This window comes from Anas acuta, chromosome 4, assembly GCF_963932015.1.
Source record: "Anas acuta chromosome 4, bAnaAcu1.1, whole genome shotgun sequence".
NCBI lineage: Eukaryota > Metazoa > Chordata > Aves > Anseriformes > Anatidae > Anas > Anas acuta.
The window spans coordinates 12,011,906-12,031,777 of record NC_088982.1 but is presented as its reverse complement, the minus strand read 5'-3'; the positions used below and the strand labels follow the sequence as shown (position 1 = coordinate 12,031,777).

Below are 19,872 nucleotides of genomic sequence, written 5' to 3'. Positions count from 1 at the left end.
CACCCTCCCTCCCCGGGCGGGCTTCCCTTCAGCCCCACCCTCCCCCGCCAACCCCTCCCAGCAAGCCGTGTCACGACAAACTATCGCAATCCCCCGATTCCCTCCGTGCCCCCACACGGCGCACCCCCTCCCCCTGTCCCCTCCATCCCTCCTCTACACCAGCCCGCCGGCGGCGGGATCCGCGCCTCCCCGCGGGCGGAAGGATACAGGGAGGAGCCCGCGGCGCGGTCCGCCGGGGCGCTGCGGCTTGTTGCCTAGCGACGGAGCGGCCGCCCCCCCCCCCCCCCCCCCCCCTCCCCGCCCGTACCGCCTCACGGGGCAGGGCCCGGCCCCGGCCCGCCCGCCTCGCTCGGGGACGGCAGCAGCGGGACGGAGCCCGCCGCCGCCTCCTCCTCCTCCCTCTCCTCCTCCTCCTTCTTCTCCGCCTGCCACAGGCCCCGGGGCCCCGCTCTGCGCCGCCACGGCAGGTAACGAGCCGCTGAGGAGGGCAGGAGGGAGCGCCGGGGCCCCGGTGTGGGGTGGGGGGGGGAGGGAGGAGGAGGAGCTGTGGGGCCGGGGAGGGGAACGGGGGGGGGAAAGAGGGGGGAAAGGGGAGCAAAAAAGGGGCCGGGGAGCGGCGGCGAGGCGGGGCTGGGGGTGCCCCGGTGCGAGCGGAGCCCTGGGGGCGGCCGGCGGCAGGGGCAGGTGAGCGTGGGCCGGGAGCGGGAGGAGGAGGAGGATGAGGAGGGTGAGGATGAGGAGAGGCAGAGGAAGGCGGCTCCGGAGCCCGCCGGGGGGACACGGGGGTGGCCGGGTTTGGGGGGGGGGGGGGGAGCCCCGCGGCCGTGCCCTGCCCGGGGGCCGCTCCCCGCTGGGTGACCGCTCCCCCCCCCCCTCACCCGGTCCCTTTCCCACCCCCCCCAGCATTGTCCTTTAGGGGCCTACGGAAGGCAAAAGGCGGCCAGAAAGGCTCGGGCTGCCTCCGGAGGAGGAGGAGGAGGAGGAGGAGCCGCGCTGACGGGCGACTGATGGCAGCCGCATCCTATGGCCGCGCCGAGCTGCGCAGCCGGGGCGGGCCCGGCGGGGCCGCAGCCGCTCAGCGGCAGCGGGCGGGGCGGGGGGGGCCAAGGTTTGGCGAAGGTTACAGCTCCTCGCAGGGCTGCCACGGCCCCGAGACCCCTGCCCGCAGCCCCCCGGCCGCCTCCTCCTCCCGGGGATGGCTGTTAAAGGGGTGGCGGACGGCCCGGGCGTCCTCGGAAAGTTTGGGAGAAGTGGGAGCCCGCCGCCGCTCTGCCTTTGTGTTAATTGCGCGCTGCAGTACCCGGGGCTCAGCTGAAGGGTGACAGCGGTACGGGTTGCTTGTCCTTTTAGGAGAAGACATTGCCGTGGTTCCAGTGTTTTCTGTCCGGGCGTAATTTCGGGTGTAGCTAGGAGGTCCAGGACCTGAGGACACCGTGTCACGGGCGGTTGATTTTTTTCCCCGTGTAAACCTTCTAAACGTTTTGCTTTCTGCCCTCCCGTCGCACACCGTCTATTACTTCTCTGTCCCTGCGATGAAGTGGAGATTGCCGATCAAATTTGGTGTCTTGGCTGTCAAAAGTGAGCTCGCGATGATTCAGTAGATAATTGTGTAAAACAAACTACTCCACTGCAGTGCTTAACACCCAAGTATTGCAGGCTGCTCGCAATCCGTGGCGGTCTGAAACGGCCTTCTTAAAAAAATTATTGTTTAGGACCAAAATACTCCCTATAAAAGTAAATGACATGTAACTTGATTGTTACTTGACATGTAACTCTACAGATTTTATTTTGTACTAATCCTCCATCTGCTGTTTCTTGTCAGTATGGATATGCTAAAATGGTAGCGTGCAACCCCTCCCTTCCAATCAATACAGCACATTGTGCGTGTATCAGAACCCTCAGTCCCCAACACCGAGACGTAAGAGGGCACGTAGGTAACAGATAAGATGAGTAGCACGCTGGCTGTTTGTAATGCTCTCCGCGTTCAAAGGCTAAGGATTTTAGGGGACATCCTGATTTGTACGCTCCATTGAAAGCATCTGCAGTTTACGTCCCCACCATGTTCTGCCTAGCAGGTATTCCCGCACACTCCTGGAACTTTATCTCGAATCATTTGTTTTGTGCTCCATTGGCAGCAGTGATCATTTCAGACCACAGATTTTGCACCTTTGCCTTAGGTACCTGACTCTGTAGCCCTTCTGCTTATCAGCAGGTGAATCAGAAGGAGGGGAAGGGGCAAACAGATTTATATGTGACCCAAGAGGAAAAATAGGAGGCCTTGAACATCTGCTACCTTAATTTGCTGATTTCACAGCCTGCACTCCCCATTGCTTTCCTTCTTGTTGCTATTCATTATTCTTCCAAGTAAGAGAAATTCCATAGGGGTAAAATGATGTCAGCATTTTGCTTTGCTAGCTTGCTGGGCATTCTAGCAGGAACAGGGACAGAGGAAGATCTAGATACTGCTCATAACTTAGCCTCAACTCCATTTGTCCTTCTTGAGCATCTTGTTCCTAGGTGAATAGGGGCAACGAAGGAAGCCAAGAGGTTGGTTTTATAATTAGCACGGGTGAATTTTCTGTGGAATTTTCCTAGTTTTTAGGAATAGTGCTGTAGAGTCAGAATGGACTTCTTCTATCTATTTAGCTAATTCCCAGAAAAATCATCTGTTGGTTTAGACTCTGCTTAAAGAAGCATACAAAATGCATAATGGTGGATGTTTGAAAGTGGTACGTGCTAAATATTTCCTTAAAATCCATCTAAATGTTAATATATTCAAAGAATATATGTATAGATGTATTTAAATCCAGGGGTATCTGTGGATTGTGAGAGAAAAAGACCCTTATTTCCTCCTCTCCTTTTCTCTCCCTTAAGACATGCATTGATAGTGTATGTTTCATACATGTCCGATGGAATGATTGTGTGGAGCCCCTAAAATTGGCTAATGGTAATGACAACTAATGGCTAGTAACTGCAGGTAATAACTTCCTACCGTAAGAGATGAGTAACAACGTCTGGTGAAGCAGAATGTGATGAGGGCAGCAAGACTTGGAATTCCTGTAGGCTAAGAGAAGTAGCAGGGACTGTTCTAGTGCTGCTCGTGGAGCCTGGAATGCAGATCTTCTTCTGGAAGCTCTTTAACGTGCCCTGTTTCTTGGGGTACTTTGTATTGGGGGACAGAGGTTGGAGTCCTTCGCTTCAGTCCAAGACCAATGACAGGCTGCGCAGGTCATTTGGAAATGTGATTACTGAAATGAGTTGTCTTCTGTTTGCCTTGCTCTGTGTGTTTTTTTTCCCAAGAAATTTTCTCAGTAAAGTTAATTTTGTGATGCAAAATAAAAATGTTCAAATGAATATTTGAATGCTCGGTTGCATTTGAGTACATAGATAAAACGAAAATTGGCTGTTATGAGGGAAAAGCATGTTTTCTTTTTAATTTGGAAACCATTTACCAGATTTTTCTAGGCAGAAATATCAGCTAACTGCAGGACTTCTCAAATGCTTTAGTAGAAAGAGATCTATACCAGCCAGTTACAACATTTTTACTGTAAGGGATCTTGGACTTTCCCCAGCAGCTGCTTGGGTGCATTTATAATGGTTGTTGAGGGATCCAATGTGCATTTTATTGGCCATGACGGTTTTTTGTTCTTTGAACATTCAGTAAAAAAGATTCTCCTTTCACAAGCTTCTTACTAAAAGTTCTTTCTCTAGCTATATTGGAAGCTACTGAGAATTTTGAATTTTTAATGTGCTATTTCCTTTTTAATTTCACATGCAAGTATCTGGATTTACCCCCATCAAACTATTCCTTGGTTATTTAGATTCTGCTTATAACCTAGTATCTGTATGTCCACTTGGGCACCTGTCCTTCCAAGAGCTTTATTTCCAAGGAAGCAGCGTGGACGCTCAATTATAGATTTAATTTCATTTTTAACTTTTTTTTTTGTTGAGTGTAAATTAATTTAAATTCATTTTACTGTTATTATATACAGTAGATTTAATTATATCCTGCTGAGTTTATGCATAGTCTGTATGCAGGCTTGCTGTAAAAATTTTCATTTTTAATGTAATTTGGGAATGTTTAAATTTCTCATTTCAGTGATTTAGTGCATCGAGGAGGAAGTTTCAAACATACAGTCAACGCGAGCCTTACTCATGGCTGTAACTTTCTAGGTCTTACTCGAGAAGGGATTGCAGGTGAAAACTTATTCTCTGTGCCAAAGGAGAAAAAAAAACCAACACATTTAGAAATAAAATTAAATTGTAGTAGGAATCAAATCTGAAGATTGTTTTTTGTACTTTCTGTACCTTAAAGAAAAATCTTCCCCATGCTGTTATTAAGTTAATATAAGAGTACCGAGGGAACAAGGCTCGGTGGGCTGGGCTGGAGGAGACCGGCATTTTCCTATCAGCTGTGTGACAGAGTGAATCGAAGCACGTTGTTGCATCTTAACGTGCCCGTGGTTGAGATGCTGGATGGAAAGGAGGAGCTGTTCAGCCATTCATATGTTATTAAATCGGGTGTGGGTTGGGTTTTCGCTGCTGTTTTGGAGGCTCGGTTAGATGAGCTAGCTGGGTTGTAGGAGAGCTGTGTAGTCATGCTGCAGGAGGGGCTTTGCGTCCTGTTAAAGAAAGTGCAGAGATAAGAGAGTAAGAGATTAGGGGCTAGCTGAAGGCTGGAGAAAATAAAGCCGTTTTCATAAGATTGTGTAGTTTTCCCATCAGAACAGCGGGGCTGAGTTGCAAGGTACGCTCTGCAAGGTTATCCCAGGTAATGTTAGCTTAGTCAAGATTTGGATTGAGATAATCTTTAACAGTAAAGTGGCAAAACACGCTCAAACATACACAGAGTGATTAAAGAAATTATTCTGGTCATTTAGGATGTGTCATATATGCTTTTTAAGAAAATCCGGTGTTTTATTAGCCTAAAGGAAAAAGGCTGCTCGAAGCATCGCTAATGAAGAAATCAGGAATGCATATTGCTGCCACTGAATGAGTAATTAATTCTCACTAAATCCTTGTGACACCGTAATCTGTTATTACAAACTTGAAACAAATTTGAAGACTGGCTGAGTGGGAATGCAACCTTAAAACAGGATGGGGAATTTGGGGTGCTGGAGCATCCTGAAAGGAACAGAGCTGGCTTCCAGCGGTCTGTCGGAGCAGTGACTTTCCTTAGGAAGTTGAAGGAATAGCTTCTGCTTTTTCATGGTGGTTTAATTCAGCTGGCTGAAGGTTTTGAGCTAATGATTGCTACTAATTAGCTAAAGGTTGCTGTTGAGTGACTTTCATTCTGGTGCTGTCTTCTGGGGTAGAAGTTCACTCTGCTGCTTCTCTGGCCGCTGCGCTCAGCGGGGGCACAGAACAACCCAGGGGGCTTCTTGCCTTAAATCTCCTATTGAAGTCTTTGGAACTGCCTTACTGGAGGTCACGTTGAGTTGTGTGGGGTGACACGAGTTATAAAATGATTCTGGAGGTCCAGCTGTTAGTTTAATTTTCACATTTATGTAGATGTGTTTTTTTTCACCAGCGACTCTGAACAGGATATCTTATCGGCTTGAGAAAAACCTCAGAGTTCCAGTTTTTAGTAACTTTGAACTTGAGTTGTGAAAGAAATACCTTTGGTTAACAGCACAGTAACTTCCTTGAAGAGAAGTAATATAATGCTGAGCCCATGTTTTTGTAAGAGATTTTCTGCGGTGATGGTTAAATATTCTGTGTTTCAGTAAAAATACATTTTCCAGCTGTCCTTTGAAGTAGCAAATGCTTAGTTTTGTTTTAAAAGCAATGCTAACCTGTCCTACCTGCTTAGTCTGTAAACTTTTTTTGAATAATCAATAATCAGTAATATTTTTAAGGAATGTATCTAATCATATAGGTGAGATAGAATATGGCAACAAATGGCAGCACCGTTTTTAAGGAAGAAGAATTTTTTTTTCCCCAAGGGTGTGACAGTATAAACTGAACAAAATACATGTTAACATGCAGTTGAATGCCAAAATATATATTCATTCTGTCCTTAATTGTTACTCTGAAAATTGTTGAGTCTCCTGCTTCTATATTCCATTTGATAAATATATGGCATTTTATTTACTAATACTTCAGATTAAAAATCAGAGGTGATAAGAGTGCAGGGGAAAAGCCAGTGCGACAATTTCCTTTGTAGCTCTGCCGTATTTTCTTCACTGCAAAGTCAATATCTTCTCTGCTGGTTAATTCATAGAGCTCGGAAATTCAGCTTTTCAGAGCTCTTCATTAGCATTGAGCTTCTTGTGCCTGAGATATTACACATTTCTGCACAACTATTAATGAAAACCTTCTCTATATGTAGCTCCCAACTGAATTTGTGATACCATTTTTTAATGGAAAGAGATACCGAAAATACTGTATAGTCAGGCAAGAATATTTGTTTTTAAAACCCTTCGTGGGGCTCTTTTTAAGCTTTTCAAAAAGACAGTAACGAGTGCTTTGAATCACAGACCAAGTACAGAAAACCTCAACCAAATATAGAGGACTTCAATAGTAAGCATTCAGAGAAGAACCACGTACAAGTTAATGAAATAAAATAAAATGTATAGCGTGGTCATTGCTGGGTACGGCTGGGTTATTGACTCTGAAGGTATAAATAGCTGGAGAAATACCTCTGCCTTTAAATGGACAGGAGCTATTGCATGTCTGGAATTCATAATTCATTCTCCTTTTCCCTCCCCAGCTGAAAGATGCAAAGTATGCCTCAGACTAAATTTCATTTTAACTGAATTAAATGCTATATGGTTGCTTGAAAGTGGTGGCCATGGGGTGGTGAAGAGCACCCAATGCTTTATCGGGGTGGCTCCACTGCCCCTGGGGGGTGATGCCCCATGGGTGTCAGTGCCTGGCAGCCCGGTAGGGCACATGGGTGGCTGTGTCTGTGCTTGGAGAGGCTCTGAAGCTGGAGGCAGGTCTGCTGCGATGGACACCTGCAGGACTTTGTTCTCCAGGTCATTACTGCCTGCCGGGGAATGGGGTTCAGGCTCCAGCAGAGAGCTGCTCACAGGAGGTGGCTCAAACCGCTCCAGGAGTTGGGCAAGGCATCAAGAAGGCAGGAAGCAGAGGGGTCAAAACAGTAGAGAGCATTTGTCTGATCTTTCCATGATATGGCTGCATTCTTCTCGGTGGCGTTGGAAAGCCCCCATGTGTTCTACGTGGCAGAAAAATTAGTAGGTCTATTGAGATGGGAATGGTAGGAAGCTTACAGGTTTTACGTGCCAAAAGTCCTGAAGATAAGTGTCTCGGTGGGTTTAAAACGTGCCTCCTTGGTGATCTTAGTTATATATTTGGATTTGTTTTTTATTAGCTCTGTTTCTTTTCTTAAACCTGAGAGAATTATCAAAGAGTGATGATAGTAATCAGTAATGTGCAGTCTGCTGCTTTTGTACATGCACGTAGGAAAAGATAGAGCTTTTGATAAATACGTCCTTGTAAAAAATTCTCAGGGGTCTGAACAAAAAAGACTAGCTGTCTCCTCCTTGAAGTTACAGCTAGACAGGGACTTCTCTCCGGCCCTGCAGCAGTCCATCCAAGCCTTCCCTGGGTGTTACAGACGTGAGGTGTGCTGCTGAGACCTGCAGTTTGAAATTGAAATGCTTAAATCATGCTGATACCCTTCACTGGGAAAAAGAAACACAGCAGAACTGTCGGAAAGCTGGTGTTGGCGTGGCACTTCAGAGGTGCGTGTATGCCTTCCTCTGAACCAGCACCCAGTGTTCCTCTTGCATTCTCCACACCTTGGTGATCTGCAATATTGCAGGCTAGCTGCAGTGCTGGAGTTAACCTCTCTGTTACCAGAACCTGCAGCAGCAGTACTGTGACATCTCCAGCTGCTGTTGCAGAAGGATTCTGCTTGTTTGAAGGCTGAATCTGCTGAGTTACACAAAGGCAGCAGTGCCACTTCCTCTCTTACACCTGATGGAGAAATTCTGTGGCAACAAAAGTTGACCGCTTACTTGTGCTTGCCACCCGCCCACCAAAAATGATTTTTCTCCCATGCACAACAAACCGCTCCCATTCATCCGTGCAGCCATGCAGTGGATAGGTTTTGTACAGGGCCAAACTGCTGAGCATCTCCTACCGTTCCTTCCAGGCAAACGCTGGGACATCCTCTCACGGTAGCAGTGCACAGCTGAGGTGCCGTTTACCCTGCCTGGCTTTTGTGTCAGCAGGTTTCCCCATGAAGGTGCTGCTGCTGGTGTCGTTCTTCTCTTGAAAGTGTGTTACCGCTAGGATAAAAGCTCTCACTTCTAGTTCTCACAAACTGGCACTGGTGCTGGTAGTAATAGTAATTGCTTCCAACGTTGTCAGTTACCTGTAGTTTCCTAAGTTCACTTTTAAAGTAGAAAATGCTTAAATTCCTTGTCTATAGATTCCAATTTGTATTTTTAAGCTTATTAAAAATACCTATTTCTAAATTAGGTGATGAGAGTACATGTTGCTTTTTACAGATAGGATTTTAAAAAGGCTGTAGTCTTGTTGAAACAAGTAAAACTTAGTTCAAGCACCACTTCTAAATTTAGTTCAAAAGCTTCAACTTTAGTTCAAAATTCAGTTTTGGACAGTAATAAACTAAATTGGAAAAAAAGGCTTTCTCATGGCGGTATACATTTTTTTTTTATGAAGAGAATTATTAGGATTGTATTGATAGATGGCTAATCTCGTTTGGACAAATTCTAATTGAAATGATGTAAATGGTGCCAATGTTAATGATGGCTGGCCAGTGAGGCAGTATTTCACTCCTGTAGTTTCATACATCTACAGACATCTTCTGGTTTATTAAAGCAGATCAATATTTGAAGGTGTTCTTAATAGTCGAAAGGCACTTTTATAACAAATACAGAAATTTTGGGAGATGTGATAGTTTTGGCAGGGGCGAGGGGAGCAGTTTACAAGTTCGCTGCCTTTAAACTTGTCTGGTATGGCCACACAATGGATGTGTGGTACCAGAAATTGCTTCATTTATCAGCTGTGTGAGCTCTGTCAGAACTGCTCCAGACTCCCTGAAGTTAATGGGAATGGATGTACTGGTTACGTGCTGTAAAATGAAGTTACTGCTTTTGGATTTTTTTAATACATCTTTGATAGTGAGCCTTGATCTCCTGAAAGTTTCCTGAGCGATGCTCTGAGACAACCATACTCTGTCTTGAAGATAGAATTTGCTCAGTAAAATATTAAGACGCTGTTGAAAGAGGTTCTGCAAAACTTGCCGACTGATAGGGCTCATGAGTTACATCCCTACGTCCTGTTAGTGGAGAGCCACTTCCTATGTATTCACCATGTAAAGGCACTTCTAAGAAGTGTGCTGTACATAATAGGAACCTTTTCAAAAGAGTCTGACTGTGAAGCCACTTCCAGATCTTGTAGTTCTGGAAAGTGAAGAAGTTTTGATACGCGATGGACGTAGTGTGCTGTGACTGTTTGCAGCGTCCATAGGCTTTGCTGCTTGGTTGTGCTTTTCCCTCTATCTTGCCTCTTTTAAACTAACGAATTGTACATCTCCCAGTTTATTTTACACATTTCAAGGAAGCAGACTACATCCAGCTCACCAAGAATATCGGCATCTCAGCTGTGCAGCTGAACCTTGTGCAGGCGCCTCACCGGCTGACTCGGCAGGCCTCCGTGACTGTTTCCCCCGGCTCCGTTAGCGCTCTGCTCTCCGGCAGGATTGATGTTCTGACATCTTGTCACAAAGTTCGTGTGCGTTAATGTGCAGCTCTGCGAGTGGATCAGCTAATTGAACTCCTCCAGCTCCTTTTCTTTGGAGTGGTGTTCTTGTATTATGGTGAACATGAATGTTTTATGAGAACAACTGTACTGGTGCAGACAAAGGCTTTGTCAAATCCAGTACTTGTCTGCAGCAGCATCTGTAAGTGAGCTGTTGCAGAAGAAAAATGAACAGGGGGAATATTTGGGATACCTGTCCCGAACAGTACCTCTGCCCCGCACTGTTCTCAGTCTTAAGGGATTTCCTGAGCCCAGTGTGGTTTGCCTAGTTGGAAACTTTTGAGGGTCCTCTCCTCAATTTTGTTTGGAGCTCATCTAAATATGTATGTTTTGTGTCCTCAGAATCTGACAAGGAATTCCTCATAGCTCTTGTGTGAAGTTTTGTATGTAGTTCTTGCAGTCAGTCCCTATCCAGGGAGGGCACGGCTGTTTTGATATCACAGGACCGAGGCTCTGTGACCTGCTGTGGGTTAGCTGACACCGCACAGCCACTCGCTCGCTTTTTCACAGCAGGATGGGGAAGAGGATCAGAAGGGTAAAAGGGAGAGAACTTGTGGGCTGAGATAAGGCAATTCAATGGGTAAAGCAAAAGAAAGAATGAACTCGCTGCTTCCCCCTGAAGGCAGATGTTTTGCCATTGTCAGGAAAGCAGGGTTCCTTCATGAGTAACGGGTACATGGGAGCACAGATGCCCCAACTCCCAATGTCTGTGTGTTGTTCCCCCAGCTATTACAGCTGAGCATGACACCACATGGCATGGGACATCCCTTCGGCCACCCGGGTCGGCTGTCGTGGGTCTGCCCCCTCCCAGCCCAGCCTCCTTGCTGGCCGTGCAGCCTGAGAACCAGAGAAGGCCTTGACACGGTGTGAGTGCTGCTCTGAATAGCTCCAGCACTCCAGTTATCAAGGCTGGTTTGGTCACAAAGCCAAAACATAGCAGGATATGAGCTGCTGTGAGGAAAATTAATTCTAGCCCAGGCCAAGCCAGTGCAATCTCTACCCCATGCTCCTCACCGTTCATGTATGTGTGTGTTAAGCACGGGTTGGGATAATTTAAAGGTGCATTCATTGCAGCAGTGTACAGCGAGTGGGCAAAACGTGAATGTGGTACAAGAGATGGCTTTGGTTTTGTAATGTGGTTTGGTCTTTTTGACTGCTGCTGGCTCATTTCTGGTTTCATGAAATTTCCAACATACTACTTAGGAGCTTGTTTCTGCGGTGAGCAGTGAGCTCAAAGCTCACTGTTTTGTATAAGGAGCTTATTAGTAGTAGCACGAGGGTTTTATTCCTGCCTGGTCTCCCTTCAAGTTTATCTACGTGGAGTTTTGTTTGATTTTTATTGCCGAGTTGCTCAGTTTCATAAAGTCCTGCAGTTTTTCAGTTGCTCTGTGCTCACAGTCCCTGCTAGCTTGCTGTAACTTGCTAAATTCTTCTCTATGTCACTTATTCCGTCTTCCAGGTCATTTATGAATTTATTAAGCAACACAGGTCCCAGTGCAAAATCCTACAGAACGGTGCTCGTGCCTTCCTTTGTGTCATCTTGGTTATATCTGCGTTCTTTCTCTTCGCTAAGAAAATGAGGCTTATGTGGTAACTCATGAATTCTTTGAGTAATTCCATTAAGCATTTACACAGGATTAGCAGCTTCAGATTTTCATTTGGATAAGCGTTATGAAAATAGGTGAGCAGATTATTCAAGGAAAAAAAATCCTACAGTGACAGCCACTCACTGGTTTCTGTCTCGTGTGTGCTTCTCTGATTTGCCTGAGGTACTCTAGAACCTATATCCATTGTGAAAACAAAATTGTACCACTTGTGCATTTCTCAGTAATACTTTTTTTTTTTTTTAAACCAAAAAAAAAGGAATTCAGTGTATATATAAAAGTTAATCCTAAATATCTAAAATAGCTGTGTGTATGTCTGCGACTACTTTAGCACTCCTTGCTTTGATTCCACTTGGGTGTTTTAATCTGTGCTTGTTGTGACACAAGGCTTCTGAAGCTTTGTGGCAGAAATTGTCTGAAGTGGGATGGAGGGAGAGGTTAGTTTCCAGCACGAGCATTATCAATTTTTTTGGTTTACGATAGTGTTTCAGAGCCTTAGTCATGAATCGAGTCCCTGCTCTATTTGTTGTACAATAACATCAACCGTCGCCAACACACAAAAAGGCTGTCCTTGCTCTGAAGACAACACAGCCAAATTTCTTAGATTCACAAAGAATGTGATTAAAAAATAACAGCTTCTTCTGGATTCACATGTCTTTTAAATGCCATGTGAAATTCATTAAGGACACAGATTCCATTGTTCACTGGATTTTTAAATAGGCTTTGTTTCTGGGCTTTGACAGTGCTTTCCCCTGTGTGTGACTGTTTGGTTTGCATATTAAGGATTTGTTGAGATTTTTCACTGAAAGAAACAAAACAAATAATGGTAAAATTGATGATTCCTCCATAATACATCAGAGAAAATGTGGACTTCTGTTACCATCATATGATGGGACAGTACTTTTGATGGTCAGTCTTCTAGAGGGGGATTGAAAGTTACTAAGGTGAATTCATAACTTTTAATGTTATTGACCACACATGATAAAATTTTCACTTTCGATTTATACTAATTAGGATTTGCAGATTTACCCACGTGTAGTTGTCGGGGAGAGGAAGGATTGTTTGCTGGCTTTTAATAAAACTATTTTGGGGAAAAGTACTACTAAAATTTATGTTCAAGTTAACAAGCGTGGACTTTGATATTCACATTTAAAGAAAGAATTCTGTAATAGCTTTTTCATTCCTTGAAAAATTGTCATACGTTGTCAGAGATGGAAGCAAAGCAAACCCAACTTTCAAAAACAAGAGCTTTTAATTGTAAACTATGTCATATGCTGGCACATTTCACCAATTATTAGAGGAAATTTTGTGTAAACAACCCTTAGGACAACTACTGTGTGACAAGGTTTAGTCTAATTGTGAACATCCAGAATGAAGCTCTGGAGGCCCAGGTGTGATGGTTATCCCTCCTGGGAGTGGAAGGAGGGAGGAAGGTGGCATCTGTAGCTTTATCTAAGAGGCTGACTTCTCTGTAGAAGGTGCACAGCAGTGTGTAAGGAAGCTTTGTTGCCTGAGAGTCTTTATTTGCAGATTATGCAAAGAAATAGATCCTATTGTAGATCCTATTATTTTTTTCCGGTTGGGTATGGACCCTGGTATTGTGAACTTAACTCTGCAAATGGTTTGCCTCATTTTAAGTTATGCTTTTATGATCTACAAGAAGCAGTCTTGTCCTTTAGTTTACTGAAAGGACAGTAATAAGGCACTTTTTTTTTTCTATTCCAATATTTTCTGCTCCTTTAAGTCTTGATATTAGGTATATCTTTAGGAAAGCTTGTTAAAGCATGAAGTCTATTTACTTTTTTCATTTAAAGGTGTTTGTTCAGAACCTTTCCATATAAATGTGTAATTTTCAGGGGCCTCTTGGTGCTGATAAAATACAGATGAGGCAACCTTAGATTAATTCAGTGGGTTTTGTGGTTTGGCTTTGTTCACTGTTTTCCAAGATTAGAAACGATTGGGGGGGAAAAAAGAACCAACTTTCCCTCTTAAGTTCTGTAAAATAACTGCTTTTTGTACAAAAGGGAATGATGGAGAAAAAAGTTGGTGAAGGTGTGGAAATGTCTCACCTGGCGTGATTTTGTAGTTTGCTCTTTCTGTTGGGATGCTAGCACTTTCTGGGTGGGCCTGCATCAGTTTAAATGAAGAGTGATTTAATTACATCTTTATTTTATTGTACTCTTTAGTAATCTTAGTGTAATTTTGCAGTATAAAACTTAACTGTAGACACAACTGTCACAAAGGTATTTTTGTGGCTCAAGATGCTCTGAATTATTTTTATGCATTTGTCACAGCAATAGCTACATCCCATTTTGCTTACAAGGAACACTAAGATTTTGTCTTCAAAAAAGACTATTTACCATAAAAGACAGCACCATAGGGACTGGCGTGGAGCGTTCAGCTTCAATTTCCATACCATTGGTCCTCCTCCTGTGTTGTTTTTTTTTCCTACAGAACACTTCGAGCTGTTGCCTTTGCTGTAACTACGTGTAAGCATACTAAAACTGAGTGACTGTCTACAGCTGTTTGTTTTTTGGGTTCAGGGAACGTTTAGTGGTTATCACACTGAGTCAAGTTTTGAGGAAGAGAATCTATTCTAAAGTAGTCGAAGTGGTGAAGTCAGTGTTTATTTACACAATATTACAGTCTCTTTCCTGCACAGGACACTTCATAGGCTGGCTGTCACTGACCTTGTGAAGGTCATTGATTGGTGTCACAAAAACTGAAGGCTACTTAAAAGGAAGATGTGCTAGTTAGTGGGGTAAGGGGAAACTCTTTCGAAATAATTTCATCGTGTGTTTTTGACTTTGGCATTTGTAAGTAATCAATACAGTTTTCACAATCTATTGGTAGATATGTGTAGATTTTTATTTAGTAATTGTCATTACAAGGCATGTCCCTCCATCATATTTTACAGCTGGAAACACGGAATTCTTTCCAAGTTGGTAGTTAATGTAACAAGCTCTGCACTAGTTCCTAAAGCTGCATTGTCATGTCTGTGTTCAGGTTAGCTGTGACCATTGTGAGGGTGGAGGCTGTATTAACGAGACGGTGTGAAAGAGATCAGAAAGGGATGCTGACTTATTTCTCGGATAATGTTATCTGTGAAGTTGAGCTTTGCATCTGTTAGCAGAAATGTTTGCTATTTGATAGACGTGTGTTGATTTGATATGAAAAACCTCTTGTCTAGTGCTGGGTTGGGAAAATGTTTCCCAGTTTGCATGGAATTTTATTCTGAAACATAATGGGAATAGGTGCTTAGCACTTCTTGTAAAGCAAAGTACTTGAGACAGTTGTAACAAGAGAATTCTCAAAGACTATTTCATTTTTTTCTCGATTTCCAGTTTTTATATTTGTATTTTTTTTTAAACATAATAAAATAATGTTAAAAAGAGGACTTGAAATGTGATATTCAAAAAAGCTTGACCAGTACTTGAACATCACCGAAATTTTATTGTCTGTTTCTTAACTCCAGCGATGATCTCTGTCTCTCTTGCTGCCTCTCCCCACCCATCTAAGGAAGCCAGGCGTACTGCAGCTGGTCAGCCAAAGCGATGCTTTGTCACAATAGATCTCAGCAGCTGAAGTCCTCAAATGCCTCATGTAGATACATGTCAAGATAGGAAAGAGAGGCTGTGTTTTCACCTTATTCAGGGAAAAGCTGAAGCATGAACTGAGTCCTTACAAGATGCTGAACATGTAGCCATGTGTCTAAGTAACTCTGAGTTGAAACGACTCATTTTCCAGAAGCCCTTTGCTATGCTGTGTGTCAGGTAGTCAAAGCATTCAGTGGAAAATGTCACCACCTTAATCAAGCCCTTCCCATGTTCTCCCCTGGACTTGTTTTGATGGTGTCTTTGCAAACCACTGACAGCTTCAGATGTGTCTTCTGCCCCCCCTCCACTCTCTGCATGCTGTAAGAGAAGAGATGAGAGGTAGATGAGAGACCTACAGGATTAGAAGCAACACATTTCTTGGTTACTATCTCCCCCTTGCTTTTTTTTTTTCTTGTTTGTTTCCCTCTTTTCATAAATGCACGCCCCAGTGGAACTTTCTACCAGCTCTGCCCAAACAGTGCTGATTTCCTGAACGTTCAGCTAGTGCTGCTCCCTGCCCCAAAAAAGACAGCTCAGGAGGGCAGTTTCCCCAGATCACAGAATCACAGAATTTCTAGGTTGGAAGAGACCTCAAGATCATCGAGTCCAACCTCTGACCTAACACTAACAGTCCCCACTTGGGGAGCATCGAGCATGGGGATGTTCATCGCATGAAGAGATCCACATCTCTTCTTGTGCCAGTGGGAGAAGGAAAGAAAAAAAACCAACAACTTTGCAAGGTGTTTCACCGTACTGTTATTTATGCTTGCCTGTGAGAGTCTGACCAATACAGAGATGTTACTGACACAGCCTGAATACTGTTGTGTTACCTCCTTACTCAAACGGAGATTTCGGTCGGAGCCATAAGGTGGCTTTACCTGTAGGGTAGGCTTTTGTCAGCTCTGTAGCAACTGATCATAGAGCTTTTTTTGCCTTTTTTTTTTTTTTTTTCCCTGATGTTGATTCAGTAAAGCTCTGGAATATGCAGCTGTACTGGGGCAGTGATGCAAAGAAAAACCTGTAACTCCTAAAAACTGTGATCTTTTGTTGTATAGACATAGGTATCAGCTGTAAAGGCACCTTTTAGTTTTTGTTTGGCCCCAAAACGTGTGCTACCTGCACCCTATTGTTCAGTTACCTTAGGTGATGGCTGTTGTGAGCAAATTGCTCCCAGCATCTTGCAGGGGGTTGAAGTAAAGCAGGAGGTACTGCTTAGATGCTTCAGGCTTCTTGTTTCCTTTCCTTCAGGCTTTGTTTCCTGCAGGACCTGCCTTCCTTGGGGTTAGAGGGGAGAACGCCTCCACATGTGGGGCTTGCATGTTCTGCCCCTCACCTGCCCAGAATTGATTTGGGGTTACAGGTGTTCTCACTCTTAGGCTGGATTTTCTATCTTAAAATATGGATTAGAGTGTAAACTTGCTAAGGCAAGGCTGGGGTATTCAGTTACGTATTGAAGGTTGAATGTTAATTCTTACATGTATCAATTCTGCTCAAATTTTTTGAAGTTATTTCAGAAATTCGTATATTTATGTGGACAGGTTTTGCATGATGAAATGCTCTGTTGGCCTGAGGCAAAGAAAATACTGAAACTTTAAAAAAATAAAAAAAAAAATTAGAAAAACCCCAAACCCAACGATAGCAACTATTTAGTGATAGGGTGTGAGAAACAGTTCTGTTGGTCTGATGAAACTCCTGGCCAGATGAGTTTCATAATTTCAGTGTTTTATAAACATTATGCTTTTTTGTTTGTTTCATAAATGGTAATCACATCAAAACAATAGGATTATATTGTTTTGTAGTGATGCAAAAGATGTAGTTTGATATCAACTGAAGTGAATTTCTTTGTTCAAAGTGTCTCTTTTCAGCTGATAAAGTAGTAAAACCTCAACTTGCTTGTAAAGCTGGGCCAAACATATTTCAATCAATGCAATAGTTGTGAATCGTTTGATGAAGGAGCCTGTCTTTCTGCATTAGAAAGTGCCTTTTCCGAAGTCACCTTTAAACTTGGAATAATGCCTGTTACTCTTGGAAAGGATGCTGAGCAGCTGTACTGTATAGGTGGAGTCAGCAGTATCTAAATGACTACTTTTGACTTTGTTTATTTTTCTCTGTTTAATATTATTCATGTATGGATATCTAATATCACAACTTCTCATTTTTTCCTCTTTATAGGTCCTGCTGGGGACTTGCATCTGGCCTCAATGTGAAATTAAGGTAGAAAAACACATCTACATATGTGTTTGCTATTAGGATTTAGTTTATTCACTGGTCATGCCTGAAGAGTGATGTTCGTCTCTAGACGGCTAACTGCCAGGAAATATAAATGATTGTCCTAGAAGTCAAGCCTCTCTCCTATTTACTGGAGTGAAAATCACCTCCAGATACCGACGGAATATCAACTACAGAAAATGCTTCACGTTATAAGGATGCCAACCACCTAGATTCATGCGCCCTATCTGTACAGTTGTTGTGGATGGTTTGCCATCTGAAAGCTCCTCAAGCTCTTATCCAGGCCCTGTATCTGTTTCTGAAATGTCTCTGCTACATGCTTTGGGTCCAGTGCAGACCTGGCTGGGACAAGAGCTAGAGAAGTGTGGCATTGATGCCATGATTTATACTCGGTATGTCCTCAGTCTTCTGCTGCATGATAGCTATGACTACGACCTGCAGGAACAGGTATTTACATATTTTAGATGTTGTCCAGTGAAAGTGAGTTTTTGTATCAGTTCTGTTTTGTGTATTGTACTTGGGCATGGCTCCCGTGGTGGGGGGTGGTTGTCTTTCAGTGTGTGGGTGGAAAGGGGGTATAAACCCACGGGGATCAAATTCAGTGGGTGAGCTGAGGTTGGTGTAGTGAGTTTGCTTTATCAGCAATCACACTGAACAAAATTTTAGCATTACTGCAATCAATAGTAGAGTTATTAATACTGGAATGTCATGTGTCATAAACATAGACCTTCAGTACTCGTGCCTTTAAGACATATTTAATATTGGAACATGAGTAAACTTGTGTAATTTTTGTAAGCTGTGTGTCAAATTAGGCTGCTTCACAGTAGCCTGTAGACTTCCCATCACTTCTCCTCACAGATTTAATCTCATGCTATTTTCAGTAAAGAATAAAAAGGAATACATATTTTACTAGCCAAGGATCTAAAATATTTTATTGCAAATAGAGTGTTTATCTTCTAAAAGAATGTTAATGCTGAGTTCTGACAAAAGGCATGCAAAAGAGTTGTTGAACAGTGAGTTGCGATACATGGCCCTGATTCAAAATGGGTTGGGGAGCAAAAGTGAAGCCATACAACAAACAACTCAGTTACTGTTCCCATGTGCCTTTATTGCTAAAGATTTTGTGTGTCCCAAGAATATTCTCTTTGCTCCTAATTTCAACTCCTTTTTTATTATTTTTAGGTGTGTGTTTGTTTTTTTCTTCATTTCTCTGCATCATGAATCTATATCAAAATACTGTTAATAGAGGATTTATTTTTTTTTTTGGATGGAGAACTTGGAGAACTTGGCATTTTCAAGGAGTAAGGGTGCTGCCTGGACTTCTTTATAAGGTGGTTGCAATTAATGTGAAAGGGGGAAGGAAGGAAAGTGTATACCACTTATTTGGTGGCTTCATTATTAGTTCTTTTTTCTTGCTGTTGTTTTGGTGATATTTTGAATATTGCAACCTAAGTCCTTCAGATTTTTTTTTTCTAGTCAACCTTTTTAAAAGTTGAGCAAGAACAATGCAGGATATTGTGGAACAGATGTGAAAATAGCTGAAACGAGCAAAAAAAGTCAGATACTGCTAGTTTCTGAACTCTTAGCGACTGTTACTGTGCATGAAAGCCCTCCATGTTTCTGTTGTGCAAAACAGAAAACTTCATGTGCAAAAGTAATTTATGTGCGAAAGGTCATCTGACAACAGTGGAAGCCACCAGGAACAACCTCATGATTTATAATAATAATAAAGATAAAACAAAAAACAAAAATGCTGTAAGCACTATTCAGAAGATCTCTAAACAGAGAACTTATTTAGGTCTTGGTCAGATGTGAATGGCTGCTTTTTGGAAAGTGGAGAGAATAAAGTTCTACAACCCATTAAAAAGGAGGGCTTAGGGGGAGGAGAGAAAAACGAATCAAGTGAAACCCAGCAGAATTTTAGAAGGTTTAAAAATAACCCTGTGGCCAGACTTCTCAGTCCATTTTGGAGCATAGTCATAACTGTAAATCACTGCTGTGATAAACTAATTTTTGCACTTCAGTCATTTTAAATTTCTTTTTATCACGCCTTGCAAGAAGCAGAATAACTGCATTACGAAAACCTCATTCATTTTATTTCTCATCTCAACATCTTAGCTGGGTGCTTTGTGTAGTGATAGCAGAGCTTTAAGGAATGTTCCTGTTCTTTTTCCAAGTTGATTATCTGAACTTAACGAGCCAAAGAGAAGAGTAGCAAATGCTGACAGCATAGCCCAAATGTGTGTTGCTGTACTGGTGCTGTTAGATGCATAGAGGATGTCTTCTGAATGGCATCTAGATATTAAGCTTGAAAGTTTTTTCTACCTCCTCCAATTTGATCCCTGCTTATAACACACTCTTACCATATTTGTTCACGTTATTTCAATAACCATTCTCGAAGTTTTGAGGTCTAGTATCAGTTGTATCCATTTGGTTTTGTGATGGCACTCTGTAAAAGTGATTGGATGCATATGTTACCAAATGCGCTGCTACCTAATTCCTTTCTTGAACAGCTTAAGTCTTTGAAAACTGAAAATATATAGGAAGAGCTGAGGAAATTTTAAAACATTCTCCTCTGTATTTTTTTTATTATGGCCTTGCATTTTAAAAAGAATTTTGGTTTAGGTAAGTCATTCAGAAACAAGAGTCTAGATTCTGAAAAACAAGTTTGCATTGAAGCAGTTTCA

The 19,872-nt window shown here is 42.9% G+C and overlaps 1 protein-coding gene across 4 annotated transcripts in view; it reads left to right on the top strand.

Moving 5' to 3' along the window:
• Nucleotides 1-305: 305 nt before the first annotated feature.
• KIAA0232 (KIAA0232 ortholog) overlaps nt 306-19,872 on the top strand; it is a 67,926-nt gene continuing 48,359 nt past the window's right edge. For 2 of the 4 annotated variants that reach the window (XM_068679827.1, XM_068679825.1), the window contains exons 1-2: nt 306-467; nt 17,129-17,170. Coding sequence is in view for 2 of the 4 variants with exons in the window: in XM_068679823.1 (XP_068535924.1) it covers nt 17,402-17,632 (231 nt within the window). In the remaining 2 variants the exon portion in view is untranslated. Of the gene's footprint in view, nt 468-595; nt 685-17,128; nt 17,633-19,872 lie in introns of those variants that run through there. The other 2 variants (XM_068679823.1, XM_068679824.1) reach the window with 2 other exon arrangements.